Source organism: Vicugna pacos, chromosome 2, assembly GCF_048564905.1.
Source record: "Vicugna pacos chromosome 2, VicPac4, whole genome shotgun sequence".
Classification (NCBI taxonomy): domain Eukaryota; kingdom Metazoa; phylum Chordata; class Mammalia; order Artiodactyla; family Camelidae; genus Vicugna; species Vicugna pacos.
In genome coordinates this window covers 120,716,581-120,736,148 of record NC_132988.1, presented here as the reverse complement: position 1 = coordinate 120,736,148, position 19,568 = coordinate 120,716,581, and the positions used below count along the sequence as shown (strand labels likewise).

The window sequence follows — 19,568 nt, the reverse complement described above, 5'->3', positions numbered from 1 at the left end:
TTTTTAGAAGTGAAAGATGCTTCTAATAATCTCTAGAACAGTTTCTAAAAATTAGTGAAAGAATATATAATTAACAAAGTAATAGAGGGGGAAATGAAATAACAAAAATACTTAATCCAAAAAGAGGTAAAAAGAGAGAGAAAAAGAAGCCTAGAAAAAGTAGGACAAATAGGGCAGTTCCGGTCGAGATGGCGGAGTGGTAGGACCACAGCTCGCCTCGCCTCGCGACGACGACAAAACCACAACTGACTGCTAGACAACCACTGAAAAAAGACTGGAACCTAGCAAAAAAGATCGCCTTCAACTGGAAACACAAAGAGGGAACCACAGCAGGGCGGCAGGAGGGGCGTGCTCGTGATATAATCAGGCCCATACCCCCAGGTGGGCGACCCACAGCTGAAGAAGAGTTAAGTCGCAGAGGCCCCCCCACAGGAGTGAGAGCTCTGAGCCCCACGTCAGGTTCCTTAGCCCGGGTTCCAGCACTGGGAGGAGGAGACCTCAGGGTATTTGGTTTTGAAGGCCGGTGGGGCGTAGCTCCAGGAGCCCCATGGGACTGGGGAAACAGTGACTTCATTCTCTTGGGAAGCATACACAGAATCTCACGTGCGCCAGGTCCAAGGGCAGAGGCAGTGATTTCACAGGAACCTGGGACAGGCCTGCCTGCTGGTTTTGGAGGGTCTCCTGGGGTTGTAGGGATGGATGGCTGCAGCTCACTCAGGGGACATAGAAGCTGGTGGCAGACATTCTGGGAGTGTTCATCTACATGAGATTTCCTGGAGGCTGACATCTTGATTAGATCATAAGCACCAAGACCAAGCGCCACCCAACAGCCTGTGGGGAAGCCTCAGACCAAACAGCACACTGGGTGGGAGCACAGCCCCACCCAGCAGCAGGCCTCCTGAGCCTCCAGACACGGCCCTACCCACCAGAGGTCCAGGACCAAGCTCCACCCAGCAGTGGGCAGGCCCCGGCTCCTCCTGCCAGGAAACCTGCATTAGCCCCTAGTCCAGCCTCATCCACCAGGGAGGAGATACCAGAAATAAGAAAACAACAATCCCAAAGCCTGTGGAAGGAATCCACAAACACAGGCCAGACTCTAACCTGGGACCTGCTGGACCCTGGCCCTTGCCTGACAAAAGAGGAGTGTACTGCAGGGATGCACAGGATGTCTCCCACAGAGGGCCACCTCTCCAAGGTCGAGAAACGCTAGCTAACCTACCTAAAAATACACATAGAAAGATAAACAGTATGAGGCGGCAGAGGAGAATCTCCCAGGCCAAGGTTAAGAAGAAGAACTAAGTGATGAGGAGACAGGCAGTTTATCCGAGAAAGAGTTTAAAGTAATGATGGTGAAGATGTTCAGAGAACTCAAGAGGAGTACAGATGCACAGAGCAAGGTTTTTAGCAGAGTTGGAAAATATAAAGAATACCCAAACAGAGTTGAAGAGTAAAGTCACTGAAATGAGTAAGACACCAGAAGGAACCAAGAATAGACTGAATGAGGCAGAAGAACGGATCAGTGAGCTAGAAGACAGATTAGTGGGAGTCACTACTGCAGAACAGAAAAAAGAAAGAAGAATGAAAGAAATGAGGATCGTTCAAGAGCACTCTGGGACAACATGAAGTGCACTAATATTCGCATTACAGGGGTCCCAGAAAGAGAAGGGAGGGAGAAAGGACCTGAGGAAATTTTTGGAGAGATAATAACCGAAAACTGCCCCCACCTGGGAAAGGAAACAGGCACCCAAGTCCTGGAAGCGCAGAAAGTATCACACAGGATCAGCCCAAAGAGGAGCACGCCAAGGCACACAGTCATCAAACGGACAAATAAGGATGAGGAGAAAGTATTAAAATTAGCAAGAGAAAAGCAACAAATGGCATACAAGGAAACTCCCATAAAGTTATCAGCTGATTTTTCAGCAGAAACTCTAGAGGCCAGAAGGGAGTGGCACAATATGTTCAAAGTGATGAAAGGGGAAAACTTACAACCAAGAGCACTCTATCCAGCAAGGCTCTTGTTCAGACTCGATGGAGAAATCAGAAGCTTCACAGATAAACAAAAGCTAAAAGATTTCAGCACCACCAAGCCAGCTTTACAACAAACATTAAAGGACCTTCTCTAGTCATCAAACCATTAAGGAAAGAGAACTAAAAGAAGAAAGAGGGAAAAAAACAGACTTGCAAAAGATTGCTTTGGCAGTTCTGGGTTGTTTATGGTTCCATATAAATTTTGGAACTGTTTGCTCTAATTCTGGAAAAAATGTTGTATTTTGACAGGGGTTGCATCAGATCCATAGATTGCTTTGGGCAGTACGACCATTTTGATAATGTTGGTTCTTCCAATCCAAGAGCACAAGATACCTTTCCATTTCTTTGGTATCTCCTTCAATTTCCTTCATCAATATTTTACAGTTTTCAGAGTATAAATAACCTCCTTGGTTAAGTTTATTTCTAGGTATTTTGTTATTTTTGATGCAATGGAAATATTTATGCCAGTTATAAAATTCTGTTTTTTGAGGTGAAAAAAAAGTGAACGAAGGGCTGCAAATGGCAAAATATTCTTCTTTATTATGAGTGAGTTGTATTCCATTACATATATATGCTGCACCTTCTTTATCCATTCATCTATCGACGTGCACTTAGGATGCTTCCATGTCTTGATAATTATAAATAATGTTGCTGTTAATAGCAGGGTGTATGTATCTTTTTGAATTAATTCTTATTTTATGGTTGGCTTTATTCCTTTGATAACTATGTAAGCTTAAAAAGCTAAATCACTAAACATTCTCAGAAACAATGAACAGTACATATATGTAAATTTACAAAATATGTGCAGTATATTGTATATATGTATTTACATGCAATATATTGTATATTTGCAATCAAATTGTAACAATTCTACCTAATAAAACTGAAAAATGGAAAAAAAAGTAGGCCAATTAGAAAACAATACTTAGAGGAGATACAGCTAAACACACCAGTAATTACATTATGTGTAAGTGAGCAAGACACTCCAATTTAGAGACAAAGATTTTCGGACTGAATTACATTTTAAAAACACTGCCTAGAAAAGATACACCACAAACACAGAAACACAGAAAGGTTGACAGTAAAAAGATGGAAAAAAGATCTATGATAAAGAAACTAACCAAAAAAGCCTGTGTGGAAGGGATCAGACAGTGAAGGCTTTACGCCAAGACACGTTACTAGAGCTGGAGAACATTTTAACAACTTGATTAAACAATGGGCAGGGGGGAAGGGTTCAAGATCCCCAGAACCTCCTCCAAGCAGAAATCAATGAATAAACAAAATTACCCCCCTCATTAAACAAACAAACAAACAAACAAACAGAAAACAATGAGCAGAAGATCTGAATAGACATTTTCCAAAAGGGAAATGCAAAGGGCCAACAGGCACATGAAAAGATGTCCAACATCACTAATCCTCAGGAAATGCAAATCAAAACCACAATAGATATCACCTCACACCTGTCAGAATGGCTATTATCAAGAAGACAACAAATAACAAGCGTTGGGGAGAATGTGGAAAAAGGGGAATCCTCCTGCACTGTTAGTGGAAATGTAAATTGGTGCAGCCACTGTGGAAAACAGTATGGAGATTCCTCAGAAGACTAGGAACAGACTTACCATATTACCCAGGAATCCTGCTCCTGGGTATATATCCAGAAGGAACCCTACTTTAAAGTGACACCTGCACCCCAGTGTTCATAGCAGCACTATTTACAATAGCCAAGACATGGAAACAGCCTAAATGCCCATCGACAGATGACTGGATAAAGAAGATGTGGTATACTTATACAATGGAATAGTATTCAGCCATAAAAACTGACAACATAATGCCATTTGCAGCAACATGGATGTTCCTGGAGAATGTCATTCTAAGTGAAGTAAGCCAGAAAGAGAAAGAAAAATACCATATGAGATCGCTCATATGTGGAATCTAAAACAAAACAAAGCAAAGCAAAACAAAACATAAATACAAAACAGAAACAGACTCATAGACATAGAATACAAACTTGTGGTTGCCAAGGGGGCGGCGGGTGGGAAGGGACAGACTGGGATTTCAAAATGAAGAATAGATAAATAAGATTGTACTGTGTAGCACAGGGAAATAGATACAGGATCTTGTGGTAGCTCACAGCAAAAGAGAATGGGACAATGAATGTATGTATGTTCATGTATAACTGAAGAATTGTGCTCTACACTGGAATTTGACACCACATTGTAAAATGACTATAGCTCAATAAAAAATGTAAAAAAAAAATTCCCTTCTGGGAAACACAGTAGGACTTCTTCAATGAATGAATGAAATGAAAATCCTATTTCTCTCTTTACTTCTGTCAGTTTCTGCTTCAGGTATTCTAGAATTCTCTTATTAGGCACATTCAGATAGAGGACTGTGCGTCTCCTTGATGAATCAGTCTTCCCTCACTATGAGATGTTCCTCTTTATTTCTAGTAACACTCTCTGTTTTGCAGTGTAAGCTTCCCATCTCAGTATTTGATTTTCATTTACCCCACTTGCATTTTGTTCCGTCTCTCCTTTCTTGAATTCCTTCGGATGAATCACGTATTTTTTAATATCCCATTTTGTTGCCTCCATTGATTTTTTAAGCTATACTTCTTTTGGAATTGTTTTAGAGGCTGCTCAAGAAATTGCAACATGCATCCTTAAGTCATCATAGTCTACCTTTAAATAATATTACAGTACTTGACCAACAGTGTAAAGGACCTGAAAATGGTGCAACTGCATTTACTCCCCTTCCCACCTTTTGTACTTTTTAGTGCCTTATATTTTACTTCTATGCTATAAACCTTAAAAAAAAAACCTTAAATCTTTTCAAGAATTCAAAACTATATAGATGCTACCTATAGAACTATATAAAACATATATAAAATAAACTATGTAAAATAAAGCTTAAGTTTTTTTTTTAATACTTACCCTGATATTTACCTATTCTGGTGCTCTTTATCCTTCCTGAAGACCCAGAGTTTCATGTGGTATCATTTCTCTTGAGCCTGAAGAATTTCTTTTACTATTTCTAGTAGAGCAGGTCTACTGAGACAAATTCTTTAAAATTCTGTAAATCTTAAATTGTCTCCATTTTGCATTAATTTTTGAAAGCTAATTTCTGGACATGGAAATTTAGACTGAGTGTTTCTTTCAGCATGGTAAGGCTGTTCCAGTATCTTCTGGTCTCTGCTGTTTCTCGAAAAAGTTAGTTGTAATTTGTATTGTTCTTTGTACATTCTCTGGTGGCTTTCAAGGTTCTCTTTATCTTTGGTTTTCATGGATTTGACTTCAATGTGCCTAATGTGCAGCTTTCTTTGTTTTTAACATATTTAGGCCTTGTTGAGCATTTTGAATATGTAGATTGGGTTATTTAATCAATTTGGGAAAGTTCCCAGCCATTATACCTTGAACTATTTCTTCCACCTCATTCTCTCTGTCCTTGTGAGATGTCAAATTTGCACAGATTAGACCATTTGACATTGACTGATCTGACTATTGATCTTGGACTCTCTTTGTTTATCACTTCTTTTCTCTTTATATTTCATTTTGGACACTTTCTGTTGGCCTGTCTTCAAGCTCATGGATTCTTTCCTATACTGAGTCAGTCTGCTGTGAAGCTGAACAATGGATTCTTCAGTTTCGATACTGGATTTTCATCTCTTACAAGTCTATTTGCATTCTTTCTATAGTTTTCACATCTCTATTAAAATTAGCCATCTCAACACATATTGTCTACCTGTTTATTTAGATCCTTTAGTATTTTTTTTATCATAATTCAAAGTTATTTCTTCTGGTAGTTCCAATCCTGGGCCATCTCTTTGGCTGACTTCTATTGTTTGCTTACTTTCTTGGTCAAAACTCGTATTTTCTTACTTCTTCTTAGGTCTTTCTTAAAATTAAAAAAAAATTATTTGCTAGACATTTTGCATAAAAGGACAGTAGAGACTTAAGTAAATACTCACTTCCTAAAAACGACCTGCCATTTCTTATGTCGGGTATTAGAGTTGGGAGCAGTCAATTTGATCTGTGGTTGGGCTGGGTCTGGACTTTATTGCAATTTTAGTTTGATTCAGTTCACTGTTGGTTTGGAATATTTTGAGAGTGGGGCCAAACATTTTTCCCTTCTGAGGGGTCTAGAGTCTGAGAACTGGCACAACTGCAGGGCTTCCTGGAGCTCTGTAGTTAAGCTGTCAGTGCTTCGGGCCACGGAAGATCTCTCTTTACATCACAGAGTGGTGGTTGGTCGCTCTTTGGGTTGCTAAGAAGAACAGTGTGCCCTTCAGCCCCACCCCAGCTTCCGCACCAGGGAGCGGGCCTCTGCCAGGCGTCCTGGAGGGCTTTCTCTCAGGCTTCTGCCCTAGAGCAGCCCTTAGCAGATGACGGTTCAGAACACCTTGGGTCGATTTGTCTCAGCTGCCCTGCCCTTCCCCCAGCTCTGGCCCTAGACACTTCGTGAGGACTCATGGGAATGAGCTGATGAATGATGGAATCTGTACCTGGGGCTTTTTGGAATCCTGTCACTCCAGCCCCCGTGTGATTAAGGCTTAGCTGGCCTCTCCTTCCTGCCACTCCACCGGGGGTGAGGGGAGCCAGGAGCTGCTTCTTTTCGGCGAAGGACTCATCACTTTCTGGAGCTCTGCTGACTTAGCTGTATCCTCAGCTCTCTGGTGAGTTTAGAAAAACCGATTTTATAGTCTACTTATCTTGGTTTGATTGTTAGGGTTAGAGCAATATGCTCTTGTCATTTTTTTATATCTTAGCTAGAAATTCATCTTTTAATTTTCTCATGAATTACAAATTTAGAAAACCAAAGTAGCTATGTTTCAGAACATAGACTCCAGCACAGGACAAGGTGTGCATCGGGGGAGGGGGAGTGAAGTCGCACTAACTTTCAAAGGAGTGCAGCTGTGAACTTGGTTCCACCACCACGTGGCCGGGCGACGAGGTCCCTACGCCACGATGTTCCCAGGAGAGTCTTCAGCGGCAATGCAACAGAGCTGCCCTACGAAGCTGGCCTTCCAGGCAGAGAGTATCTCAGGTGTCACTGAAAGTCCGCCGAGAGTACCCGGAGCACTCATATGATTCTCTGCAACGCTCATCCGCTTACTCCGAGATTACTGAAGCCCAGCACAACTCAGTAACGAAGCAGGTAAGACGCGGTATTTAGACTCATCTTTTACAGAAACATAAATAAATGTTGACAAAACGAGTGGCTGCCTCTTTGCTGCACAGTAAGGACAGGCCAGGCTCTGCTCAGAGGCTGACACAGACAGGGGCTCCCTTCTTGCTCATGTGGCATGTGCACCATGGGTGAGCCGAGGCTCTGCCCCGTGGAACCTGTGTTCTGTGATCCAGGAGTAGAGCCAGCCTACCTCTGGAACACTGACGGCCGCCATGGCAGAGGAAGAGGAAAACAGGCATAACCATGTGCTGGCTCTTAAATTTTCACCCATTGTGACAAGCATCACTTCTGTTCACAGGCCGTTGGTTGCAGGTCACGTGGCCAAGCCTGAGTCGACGAGCAAGGAAGCGCAGGCTTCCTCTACGGAGGAGTAACAAATGCTTCCAGACAATAACACATTCTACCACTGCCCACCCTTCTGATCGCACGTGTCTGCCTGCCTCCCCCTTGCCGAGGGAGACGATCCGAAGTCTCACCTGATGGGGCTTCAGGGTTTTGTGATCATCTTCATATCAGGTCCCGTTGGGACTCCTCTTGATCTGGAGGCCAGTGAACTAAAAGGTCAAGTCCACCTTTCACTCCACACATGTGACATGCAGTGGTGGGGCAGGGACAGGATGACCACGCAAATGCTCCTATTTGGAAAGGGGAGGGGTGGGAGACACGTGGGCACCACTGGTCCACGGCAGCTGCAGTCTCACTGGGCAGGTGCTGAGGGGCCTTCTCGAGGTGGGGGAGGCCCTTGCTCAGTCCCTTGCTTTCCAAGGCCGTTTGCTCCACTGCCAGGACTGCCTTGTCCGCTGTCTTTCTTGGCCACATGTAAGCGGGCACTGAAGGACTTTCTTTCCTTGGCGGAGTGAGCATATGTCTCAGACTGCTTCTTGGCCATAGAAAACATGGCGCCCAAGGTTTGCTTTAGGTCTCAAGCAATCAGTGTCTTTTAGCCCTGGCTGGGGGCTCTTGGGGAAGCATAGCTCTCAGAAAGCACCATCCGTTCTATCTGACTCCAGTCGGCTGCATGTGCCCACAGACACACCCACACCTCATTTACAGACGCATCCTCTGTCCAGACTGCACCACAGGTGTCTGAAGCTTTGAAACCTGCAGGAAAGCTACCCTTCGTCTCCTCTTTCCAGAGCCATGCTGTCTAACCGTAAGGATTTATGGATGCTACGCTAATTCTTTCAGAAACGTGAACAGTGGGCATTGAAACTATACCTTTAATTTGTTAAAGGCAGTGTTTCAATTGGCCTTGTTGCTCAAAGCGCTTTTCAAATTCATCTTTTGCTGGTTGGGCACGAGAATCATTTCTATATACAAAGGTGTAAAACTCCAATTTTCTGGCATCTCCTTATTCCTTCCCATTCTGACGTGCAACACCGGCCAGTTCTTTTCCGAGTTTGTTTCTCACAGTACCTTGTCGCATGCAGACAACAGCAACCGAAGTGGGTTCCAGCGCCCTGCTGGCCACTCTGCCCAAGGCTCAGCTCCGCAGGGAATTACCCGCTTCACAAGTGACCACGGGGGGCGGTTTTATCAAATGTTACACAGTTTACCAGGTAAACCCTCCAGGCTCCAATAAACATCTCCCCACTGGCCCCGAGCATCTCCTGCCACCTGGCCCCGAAGCCAGTGCCACGTGTTTTGGGGTTCACGGTGGCAGCCCCTTACTTCTGGCACCAAGTCTGGCAGACACCATGGCGGGCCACGGTACCCTGCCTTTCTGCAGCACTCTGAAACCTCACTGCCTACAGCAAGAATGCTTTCTCTCTCACCTTCACCAGCCTTCCGTCACAGGCTGGTCCACCGTTTGTATCGCAGGATGACAGCGCGGCCTCTGTCAACTGTGCAGCTGCGGCCACAGTGAACAAACAGAGCAAGAGGAGCCGCGTGCAGTTTCTGAAAGCCTCAGCTTCGGAGACACACGTCACTTCTGCGTACATTTTATTAGCCAGAGCAAGCCACACGCCCGAGTCTGCCACCTCCCAGGTAGGGAAGCACCGCCTTCCCCCGGGGATGGGGAGCGGCCCCCAGCACCACACCTGCTTTACGAGGGAACAGCTTAGAAAAGCACCCAAGAAAAGTCTTAAGCAGAAGAAAAACTAGTATATTCTGCAGTGAACAGTCATTTTTTAAGTTTCAGTCTGAAAATGTTGAGGTGGATGTACAACAGATAAGAAATGCTTTTTATCTGCACTTTGTAAGACTTTTAGGAAACCACCTGACTGGGCACATACGTAATGACTCCTGCGAGGAAGGCCGCCTCAGTGCAGACCGGCTGCGTCCTCCGCGGGCACCAGGACACGCTGGCGCTGGAGCAGGCGGCTCTGAGCCCCGGACGCGGCTCTGCGCTACCCCGCGGGCCGGCCCAGCGCGCTGGGCTCCAGGCTTTCATCGGTCACGTCATAGCTTCGCAGAGCATCTCTAAGACTTCTTCCGAGCCTCCATTTTTGTATACAATCTACATATTCTCAAAGGTTGTTCAAGAAAACTGTTACTCTCTGAAAATGCTACTAAATATCTCAGAAAATAACATCGAATTGCCTTTTTGCTTTTTGTGCTTCAAAAAAATAAGGCATTTACATGAAACATTCTTAAGAGTGTGTTTGATCTTGCTGCTGTTTTACCACGTGCCATTCCAGTCCTCTGTTTGGAACATAAAAACCATTTCCAAAGCAACTAATTACAGTATAAGTCACAAGTGCTGGATTGCTGCGCTGGTAGGGGATTAGGGGCCACCATCGTGCAAACATCAAAAGCGTCTTATTTTTGAAGTTCTCCCCAAATCTAGTTCAAGACAATAAAACGCAGGAAGGCAGACACAGGACCGGGTGCAGAAGCGAGCTTCTCAAGCCCCTTCGTGAGTGACCAGCTGAACAGGAACCCGAAGCGGATTGCTTCCTGCCCGGAGCTTCGTGCCTTTCTCAGAAACCAGCCGAGCTCGTCTGTGAGGGTCCGGTCCTGGCCGTCCTTCTGTTCCGCTGGTCTGTGTGTCTCCCCTGCCGGCACCACGCTCTCCGGGCGATCGCACGCTAGGTCTTAACATCAGGTACTGATTCCTCCCACTTTACTCTTTGTCGAGATTGTTTTAGCTCTTCTAGGGCCTGTGTTTTCATCTAAATTTTAGGATAAGCTTGTCTTATGTCCACAAAAAACTTGCTTGGGTTTTACCAAGGATTACGTTAAACTTACGGATCAATTTAGGGAGAACTGACAGTTTTCCCCTGTTGAGTCTTCCATTTCATGCACACACACTGTCATTCCACTTACCAGATCTTCTTTGATTTCCTTCATCAGCATTTTGTAACTTTAGACACACAGATCCTATATATATATTGTCCGACTGAATACTTTAGTGCTTCATTATCTTTGCAGTGAATGTAAATGGTACTGCATTTTACATTTCAACTTATGCATGTTTGTTGTCAGTTTATAGAAATGCGATTGAGTTTTACGTGTGATACCGTGTCTTGCACCTTTGCTAAACTCATTTATTAGTTCTAGGAGTTAAAAAATGGTTTTTTTCTTATATATTCTTTGAGAATTTCTACATAGACAACCATATCATCTATAAATGGAGACAGTTTTATTTCTTCTTTCCCAACTTGTATACTGTTTATTTCTTTTCTTTGCCTTATTTAGTGGCCAGGACTTCAATGTTCAGTATTAATAAGTTGTTGCTGATCTTAGGGGGAGAGAATCAGCCTTTCACCATTAAACATGATATTAGCTGTCAGGCTGTACAGACGTTCTTTGTCAAGCTGGGGTTGTTCCCTCTCCTTCTAAACTGCTACTGAGAATTTTCATGACGAATGAAAATTGCATTTTGTCAAATGCTTTGTCTTGGTCAATTGATATAATTATTTTCATTCTTTAGCTTGATCACCTGGTGGATTACACATGTTAAACCAGCCTTGCACACCTGGAATAAAATCCCACTGGGACACAGTGTGTAATTACTTACAGACACAGTTACAGATTTGGTTTGCTAATATTTTGCTGAGAGTTTTTGCATCTAAGTTCAGGAGTGATTGTGGTCTGTAGAGGGGTTTTGCTTTGTTTCATTTTGTATTTACTCTCAGTGGTTTTAGTATCAGAGTAACACTGGCTTCACAGAGTGACTGGGAAGTATTCCTTCCTCTTCTGTTTTCCAGAAGAGGCTGCATACAACTGGTGTTAATTCATTAACTGTTTGGTAAAATACTCCTTGGAAGGCATTTGGCTCTGGGGATTTCCTTTTCGGAAAATTTTAAACTACAAGTTCAATTTCTTTAACAGTTACAGGACTATCCAGGTTACCTATTTCACCTTAGTTGGGTTTTGACTGTGGTTCTCGAGAAACCGGTCCGTTTCTCCTAAATCGCTGGGTCTTTGAGCGTCAAGCTGCTCCCAGCAGCCCTGCGGCCCCTCTGACGGCTGCGGAGGCCCTGCTAACGCCCTCTGCTCCGCTCCTGGCGCTGATGCTTTGTGTCTTGCCTATTTTAATTTTTGTCAGTCTTGCTAGAGTTGATCAACTTTATTGATTTTTCAGAGAATTGGGTTGTGCTTCATTCATTGTCTCTATTGATTTTCCATCTTCAGTTTCACAGATTTCTGCTCTTATCTTCATTATTTCCTTATTCCCTTTTTTCAGGTTCTTGAGCTAGAAAGTCAGGTGATTTATCCAAGGTCTCTCCTCATCTCTGACGTGAGCATTTGGGTGGGGCTGCGCCTTCCCTCCTGGCACTGCTCCAGCTGCACCCTTTGCCTGATGCCTTGGCGGAAGTGTTTTGCTGTAACACTTGTTTAGCAGCAGTCAGAGTAGCTTTGGGCCCATCGAACAAAGAACGTGCTTGGTGATCTGCGCACAGACACTCGCCTTGAATCACAGACAGACTCTGCCACACGCCGTAGAGGAGAGTACACAGAGTGCTGCTCCGTCAAAGCACTGAGGTGGCAGCAAAGCCCAGGTGTGAACCAAACAAGCAAAATACTCTTCCTGACCAAGTCGGAACCATCACCTACCTCTCTCACCTCTGGAGAGAGGGCAGGGGGGTTATTAAATCTATCACATGCCTTAAAAATTCCGTTCTCTTATACCCTAACTGGAGAGAAAGTGAGACCGAAGAAGGCCCATCTTCCGGGAGGAAGCACCCAGAGAAAGCTGCGTGAGCAAGGCCCTGGCAGGTGCACCTGGGTAAAGGTGCAGAGGAGGGAAAGAGACAGAGACAGAGAGTAAGACAGACGCCCAACGCTGGCCGTCATCAGGGAACGTGAATCCGGACCACAAAGACCCCACTTCACACCCACGAGGATGGCTGCAAGCAAAAGGCAGACAATGAGAAGTGCTGGTGAGAAGGTGGACAAATCAGAAGCCAACACTCTGCCGGTGGGTGTACAGGGGTGCCGCTTTTTGGGAATCTAGTTCAGCAGTTCCTCAGTAAATTAAGTACAGTCACCACTGAACTGTACGTTTTAAAATAGTTAGGATGGTAAATTTTATGTTAGGTCATTTTACCACATTAAAAAGTTAAACACAGAATTACTATGACACAGAAATTCTACTCCTAGGTATCTACCCAAGAGAAATGAAAACTTATTTCCACATGAAACCTTGTACATGAATGCTCATAGCAGTATTATTCACAACAGCCAAAGGTGGACACAACCCCAATGCCCACCAGCTCATGAATGGATAAGCAAATGGAGTATCATTTGTTTGTTTATGCTGAAATACAAAGAATACATCATTCCACGGAATGCAATATTATTCAGCCATAAAAGGAATGAAGTACTGACATGCACTCGACCTGGAGGAAGCTTGGAAGCGTTAGGCTCAGTGAAAGGGGACAGGCGCTGACAGGCCACACGCCGTATGATTCCATTAACGTGAAACGTCCAGAACAGACGAATGTGGAGACACAGAGCAGCCTTGTGGTTTCCACGGGGGACAGAAGAACAGGGTTTCTCTTTAGGGAGATGGAAACGTTCAAGAACTGGACAGCGATGATGGTTGCAAAACCTTGCGAATGGACTAAAACCCGCTGAATTCACTGTAAAAGGGTGAATTTTATGGTGTGTGAATTATATCTTAATTTTAAAAAGAATAAGTGGTGCACACCAAGGAGAAGGGCCTTTCCCTGGGAGCAGCGGGCCTGGAGGAAGCGCCAGGACTTGGAGGCATGGGTCAGGGCTGTGCCGCAGGCGGGCACGATCCCCGCAGAGCCTGTGAGCTGGGGCGGGGCGGGGGGGTGCTCAGGCAGGGCCTGAGCTGCTCTTGTTGGCTTCGGGCCTCAGCACCCACCACACCCTGAGGAAAGGCAATCACTGTCCCAGACGGGAGGAGTTCCAGGCCTCAAACTGAAAGGAGAAAAGCCCAAGTAGGCAAAGTTTATTCCAACAAGCAATAATGACCGGCAGTGAGGACGAGCAGGGAGACAGTGCAGACTTGTTCTGCACCTCAGCGCACAGGAGGGCTCAGTGACTTCCCCCTCGGGCTGCTTCGGGCCCTGGGCTTTGTCATCTGGGGGAAGGCGGGACCTGCACCTTTCACTGTTCGATACTTCTACTCCCTTCTGCAGCGATTGGCTTCTCTTCTAGTGGTGAAGAGCGATCATTTCTTTCACAATTAGGAACCTCTTGGCATCCTAGTTCTCTGCTCTTCCAAAAGAGTAACTACTAGAGAAATGCATGATTTCTTTCTTACGAAAAGAGCTTTTGGAAGAACTTCAGGCTTTTGAAATCATGTCAGCATCCCTAAGGATCTGATAATATTATGAGCTCATGTATCTTACCACTGTGAAGTCAGGGTAGAAAATACATCATCTCTTTCCGAGTCCTGGAATAACTTCAGAGGTTCTGGATCCCCAGATAAGTGTGCAAGGATGCGCAACTCGATCTGCAAAAAGTCTGTCAGATAGAGAGCTCTGCTTAACTCAGGTCACCCACAATGTCCCTCGTTGTTGCGACCTCCCCTGGTGAAGCTCGACCCTCCCTCCCCAACGAATCAAGGTCAACATCCACACCTCCCACCTGCAGGGCCCTCTGGCCTCAGGGCTCCTGGCCATCCCTGTGTCTCAAAGTCCAAGAGAACTCTTCTGCCCTCGTGGGGCTGGCAGTGCCTCCAGGGTGGGCTGTATCTATTCACCGCTTCATTCTGTATGTCAGAATTTTAGAAAGGCCCTACTGTGTGCCGGGCTGTGTGCTTGGGGTCCACTAGTGAACAAAACAGACAACAGTCCCTCTCACGTGGAGCCTATATTTGAGGAGAGGGAGGCAACTGGAGTGAAACATCTGGTACGCTAGACGGCGAGAGAGGGAGTGGAAAAGAGGTCAGGGTGGGGAGGCTCAGGGCTGAGTGTGGGTGGGTAAGGTGCTGTTATGAAAAGGGCAGCGGACACCTCATCAAGAAAGGGGTGTCCGCACTGTGGCACAGAGGTGGAGGGGTTGCGAGACGGTGTCGGGGGAAGGGGTCCAGGCAGGGCTGGCGGTTGCTGGAGGACAGCAGAGTGACCAAAGCAGCTGCGGCAGGTGAGCAAGCTGTAGCGCCCGAGGTGCCCAGGCCGGTGCGGGGGCGGGCAAACTGAGCGGGACGGGGAGGCGCGGCTGGGGTCTCCGTGGTAAAGTGAAGGGACCCAGAAAGCCTGCCTGTTCTTACTTCCTGCCCATAAGAAATCTGTGCTTCATGTAAATATTTGCCTTAGGATTTAAAGCATGAGTTCTACACGCACCTTTGAATCACTCAGTGTTCAAGAGTCTGAACTATATGACTCACGTTAAGTGAGCTCCAAGGACACACACACCCTGCCACGGCTCACACGTACCTGCTGATAGGAAGGTGCGGCCTTCGGATGAAACAAACGCGGTCCTCGGAGAGATGGTGAGGATTTCGTCTTCTTTACCTGAATCGTTATTTCAAGAGTACTCGGTGAGTTTGGTCATGAGCGGGTTCGTAGCTACTCCTCGTACAAAGTTACTTAAACGTCATTCGAAAGTTAAGAGCCTAGATCTCTGATTTTTCTGAGTATTTTTATTACTGTAATTTTAAAGTGTCGTGTTACTGCTGGAAGTACACTAGACTTTCTGTTGCTAACATTTCCTGTTCTCTCTAGAACTCTTAATGAAGAAAAGGCCAGGCACTGACATGTGGCTGTGTTCCAGCAAGAGCCACGCAGAGACCCAGCCTCACTGCCTGGAAGCTCTCCTCCGGCGAAGCACACGTCCCAAGATGTTCCACTGGGAGGACTTTAAAGGGCTGTGGGAAGCCAAGCCGCTCACGCTCGCCCTCCATGGTCCTGGTTAAGCGCGACTACGAGTGTTTTAACCAAGACTGCTCCTCGCTTCGCTGTTTGGCTGTGGCCCTCGGGAAGCAGCAGCTCCCAAGCAAAGGGCGGTGGGGGGGGCACAGAGCCCTACTCTGCTCACATCGGACCTTTATCTTCTTCAGAAATTTAACCGTCGGCATTACGGTGGAATAGCTTATGAGAAAGGAGAGCGTTACTATGTTTTTATAAACATTTCCAGTAATTTTCAGACTTAAATAGAAGCCAGTTCTATTGTATGTCTGTCTTTCCTGTGTTGGGAAGACGGTGGGGGAGGGTTGGTAGGAGGGAGCCGCTCCCCTTGTGTAATTACCCTCTATTTTAACTTATGAACTGCTGAAAGGGAGGCACCACATCACACAGCTGAGTTTTACTTTTCAATGTACATTTAAATCCTGGTCATGCACATTCAGAGGGGAATTTCAGGAAAGAAAAGCAGTTAGTTATATAGAGAAGCAATTACAAACATTCGTAGGTTTTTAAAAAATGTTACCCAAGATTTTAGCAAAATAGAAAGAAATGTGTTACCTTTAAAATTCTGAGGTTTAGTTATTTGAATTGGGTGCTTGGAGATACCTTGGATATTCTGTTAATAAGAAGAGGAAAATTGCTTCAGTTAAAAAATCTGCTCCTAACTTAATCTGAACCATTTAATGGTATATAAAATGTGTCACATTTTACTAAATTTTAGCAAAATAACTAATGCCAGTGTATTACGCATAAGTGTATTGATACTCAATACAAGTAATACTGAAAGATAATTTTGGTGGGTGTAAACCAAGTACTGTCAGCAAACATGAGAACAGTTCTTTATGACTCTAGACTCTCCCTTATCATAACTGTGTACAGTGATTCAGGAGCCTGAATTACGACCTTAGCTACCTTAACGTTCCTAGAGAATATGCTGAGCGCAGGGTTCTGTGGAATCTGTGTCCTTAATTTCCTTTAAACACGCACTTTAAGACGGCTATTTGGGGGCCTCCGCTCTAACCAAGACGGCTGCTCTCGGCACTTGGTACTGCTCTCTGGCTCAGTGTTTGCTAATGGTACCCATTCTACACGATCCCTGCCGGGAAACAGAAGATGAAGGAATACTTCCCAAGTCATTTTATGAGGCCAGTAATATCCTAATAACAAAACCGGACAAAGACATTTCAAGAAAAGAAAACTACAGACCGATGTCCCTCATGAATACAGACACGAAAATCCTAAACAAAATACCAGCAAGTCAAATCCAGCAACAGGACAGTCCCTCACGACCCAGTGGGCTCAGTCCCCCAGTGCCAGCCGTGGCTGGCTCAACATGTGAGAACCATTACTGCCGCTCCCCGCACTAACAGGTTAGAGAAGAAGAGTCACTTGATCATCTCAACAGAAAACACATTTGACAGAATTAAATATCCGCTCATGAGAAGAACTCCTCTCAGCAAACCAGGAACAGGAGGGAGCCTCCGACAGGGCCAGGAGGGTGGGGGCAAAACCCAAAGCTGCCGTCATCCTTGACAGCGGAGCAGTCAACGTACTCCCCTTAAAACCAGGGATAGGCAAGGGTGTCCACTGCCAACACTCCTAGCCAGCCCGGACCGGAGGTCCTGGTCAGCTCAACAGGGCAAGAAAAGGCAATAAAAAGCACTGAGTGTCGGGGGGAGGGCACAGCGCAGGGGCAGAGCGGGTGCTAGCATGCACGAGGTCCTGGGTCCAGTCCCCAGCACCTCCCCCAAATATAAATAAATAAACGTAGTTACCTCCCTCACAAAACAAACAAACAAACAAACAAAAGACATTAAAAAAAAAAAGCATGCAGTGCAACGGAAGAAACAGATGGACCTTGCTCACTGAAGATGTGACTGTACATAGAGGATCCCATGGAAGCTACAAAGACGCTTCTCAGAACTAGTAAGTACGTTGCCCAAAGCATCAACATAAAGTCAATGCACAGAAATCAATTTTACGTCCACGTAGTGCCAATGACTAATTGGACACTGAAAAGAAATAAACAATGCCATTTATAACAGCACCCCAGGATGTATTTAGGTACAAATCGGTATGTTGAAAACTACAGAATCCTGATCAAAGAAATCAAAGAACCCCTAAATAAACAGAAAGCTACACTGTGTTCATGGATTAGAATACTCAACATTAAAACGCCAATGACTCCCAAACTGATCTATAAATTCAGTATAATCCCAGTAAAATGCCAGCAGGATTTTTCATAGCTGTTAACAAGCCAACTCTATAATTTACGGATCATAAGTATAAATGTAAAGTGTAAAACTCCGAAGCTTTTAGAAGAAAACTTAAGAGAAAATCGTTGTAATGTTGTGCTAGATACACACCGACAGCACAGCGTGGTCCACGAAAGGAAGCAGCAAAAAGCTGGACTCCATCAAACTTCTCTGCAAATCACAGTGGATTCAAAATATACAAAGAGCCCCAGGAAACCTCAGCAATGGAAGGCACCTCCAGAACGGCGGAGTGAGGAGCTTGCCGACTCACTCCACGAGTCTTACCCTGACGCCAAAGCCAGACACCAAACACAATATCCTTCATAAGCAGACACAAAGATCCTCAACAAGACACAGGCACCCTGAATCTAGTGACATGCAAAACGGGGCACATGCCGTGACCAAGTGTGGTTTATCTCCCAAGTGCAAGGCTGGTTTACAATCCAAAAATAACATAAAACATCAGATAGAATAAAGGACAAAAAACACACCATCATCACAGTAGAACATTAAACGAGTTCGACAAAACCCAACACTCGTTCACATTAAAATATCTCAGTTAACCGGGAAAAGAAGGGACTTTTCTAATCCTAATAAAGAACATCTACAAAATGTACTCTTTTTCATTAATTCTGGTGTCTAAAGCTGTACAAAACAGGATGTGTTCTCTATCCAACAGCATGTCAAACCAGGGTCAGACCAGGCTGTAACTCATGCACCCAGCTGGCAAGCTGTTGGCAAGCACATCCTGACACCAGGGTCATCTGGCAAACAAGCACACGATTGCTAAAATTATCCCCCCCAACACCTAGAACATCAGTCTTAATGCAAGTTGCTTTACCGACAGAAAAAGGGATAAGTTAAGTTTCCTACTTGTCTTCAGAAGGCAGTAAAGTGTAAATTGATTATCTTCAGATGATCATTTTTAAATGAACATGAAGGAAGCTTTTAATTAAATGCCATTTTTTGTTTTACAGTATAATAAATAATAGAATGAGAGAAATTTCATTAAATATCTAACTTATTTGGCACACTTTGTTAACTGTGTTCCATAATTTGAACATTTTAAGGAAAGTTAAAATGTGTATTTTGTCCTTTGACCGTACAGAAGAGCGCATCCTAAGAAGGCACTTGAAGGTTTTGGCTCTTTTTCCCTCCCCCATTGCCGACAGGTACCAGACCACCCCCCAGGGGCTCCCACTGATCTCAAATGCTCTTCTTCTCTGTTACCCCGCCGGCCATTCTGTCCACAGTGACCCGCTGAGGCAGGAATGACAGCTTTGGCATCTGACTAGGGCAGAGACCCTCCACCGTGAGTGCTGTCTCACTGTCAAGCTGCAGGGACAGAAGAGGACGGGCAGTCCCTGTAAGGCAGCCCCACACAGCCAGGTAAGAGTGCGGCGCGCTCACTGCAGGCTAGAGAAACTAAAGTCGCTGAATGAGAAAAAGCAAACTATTTTCAACCAGAAATGCATTTATGAAGTGTCCCAAATATGTCTAGAGAGAAGAGTTATTAAAATTAAATAAATCAGCTGTTTAATGTAGAACCAGAACATTTTGATGCAGAGCACCAAAAACATCTATGGAATTTTCTATTATACTGAGTGTTTTCTTCAATAAAAATAACCTTTTTATGTTGTAAGAGTTTCACTGAGAAGTTAGGAAGGTGGCACAGGGAGTCCCCACATGCCCCTCTCCCAGTTTCCCACATTGCGAGCATCTCCTGTTTCTAGGGTGTTTTGACACAACTAAGACACCAATGTCGATACATTATTGTCAACTCCATACTTTATTTGGACTTCACCAATGTTCACCTGATGTCCTTTTT

The 19,568-nt window shown here is 44.9% G+C and overlaps 1 protein-coding gene across 3 annotated transcripts in view; it reads right to left on the bottom strand.

Moving 5' to 3' along the window:
• The window catches only part of HAUS3 (HAUS augmin like complex subunit 3), a 147,688-nt gene that overhangs the window by 37,592 nt on the left and 90,528 nt on the right, over positions 1 to 19,568 (bottom strand). For all 3 annotated transcript variants that reach the window (XM_072948033.1, XM_072947998.1, XM_072948005.1), the window contains 3 exons: positions 16,044 to 16,101; positions 15,018 to 15,095; positions 13,989 to 14,103 (listed from right to left, as the gene is read on the bottom strand). In XM_072948033.1, coding sequence (XP_072804134.1) covers positions 13,989 to 14,103; positions 15,018 to 15,095; positions 16,044 to 16,101 — 251 coding nt within the window. The remainder of the gene's footprint in view (positions 1 to 13,988; positions 14,104 to 15,017; positions 15,096 to 16,043; positions 16,102 to 19,568) is intronic.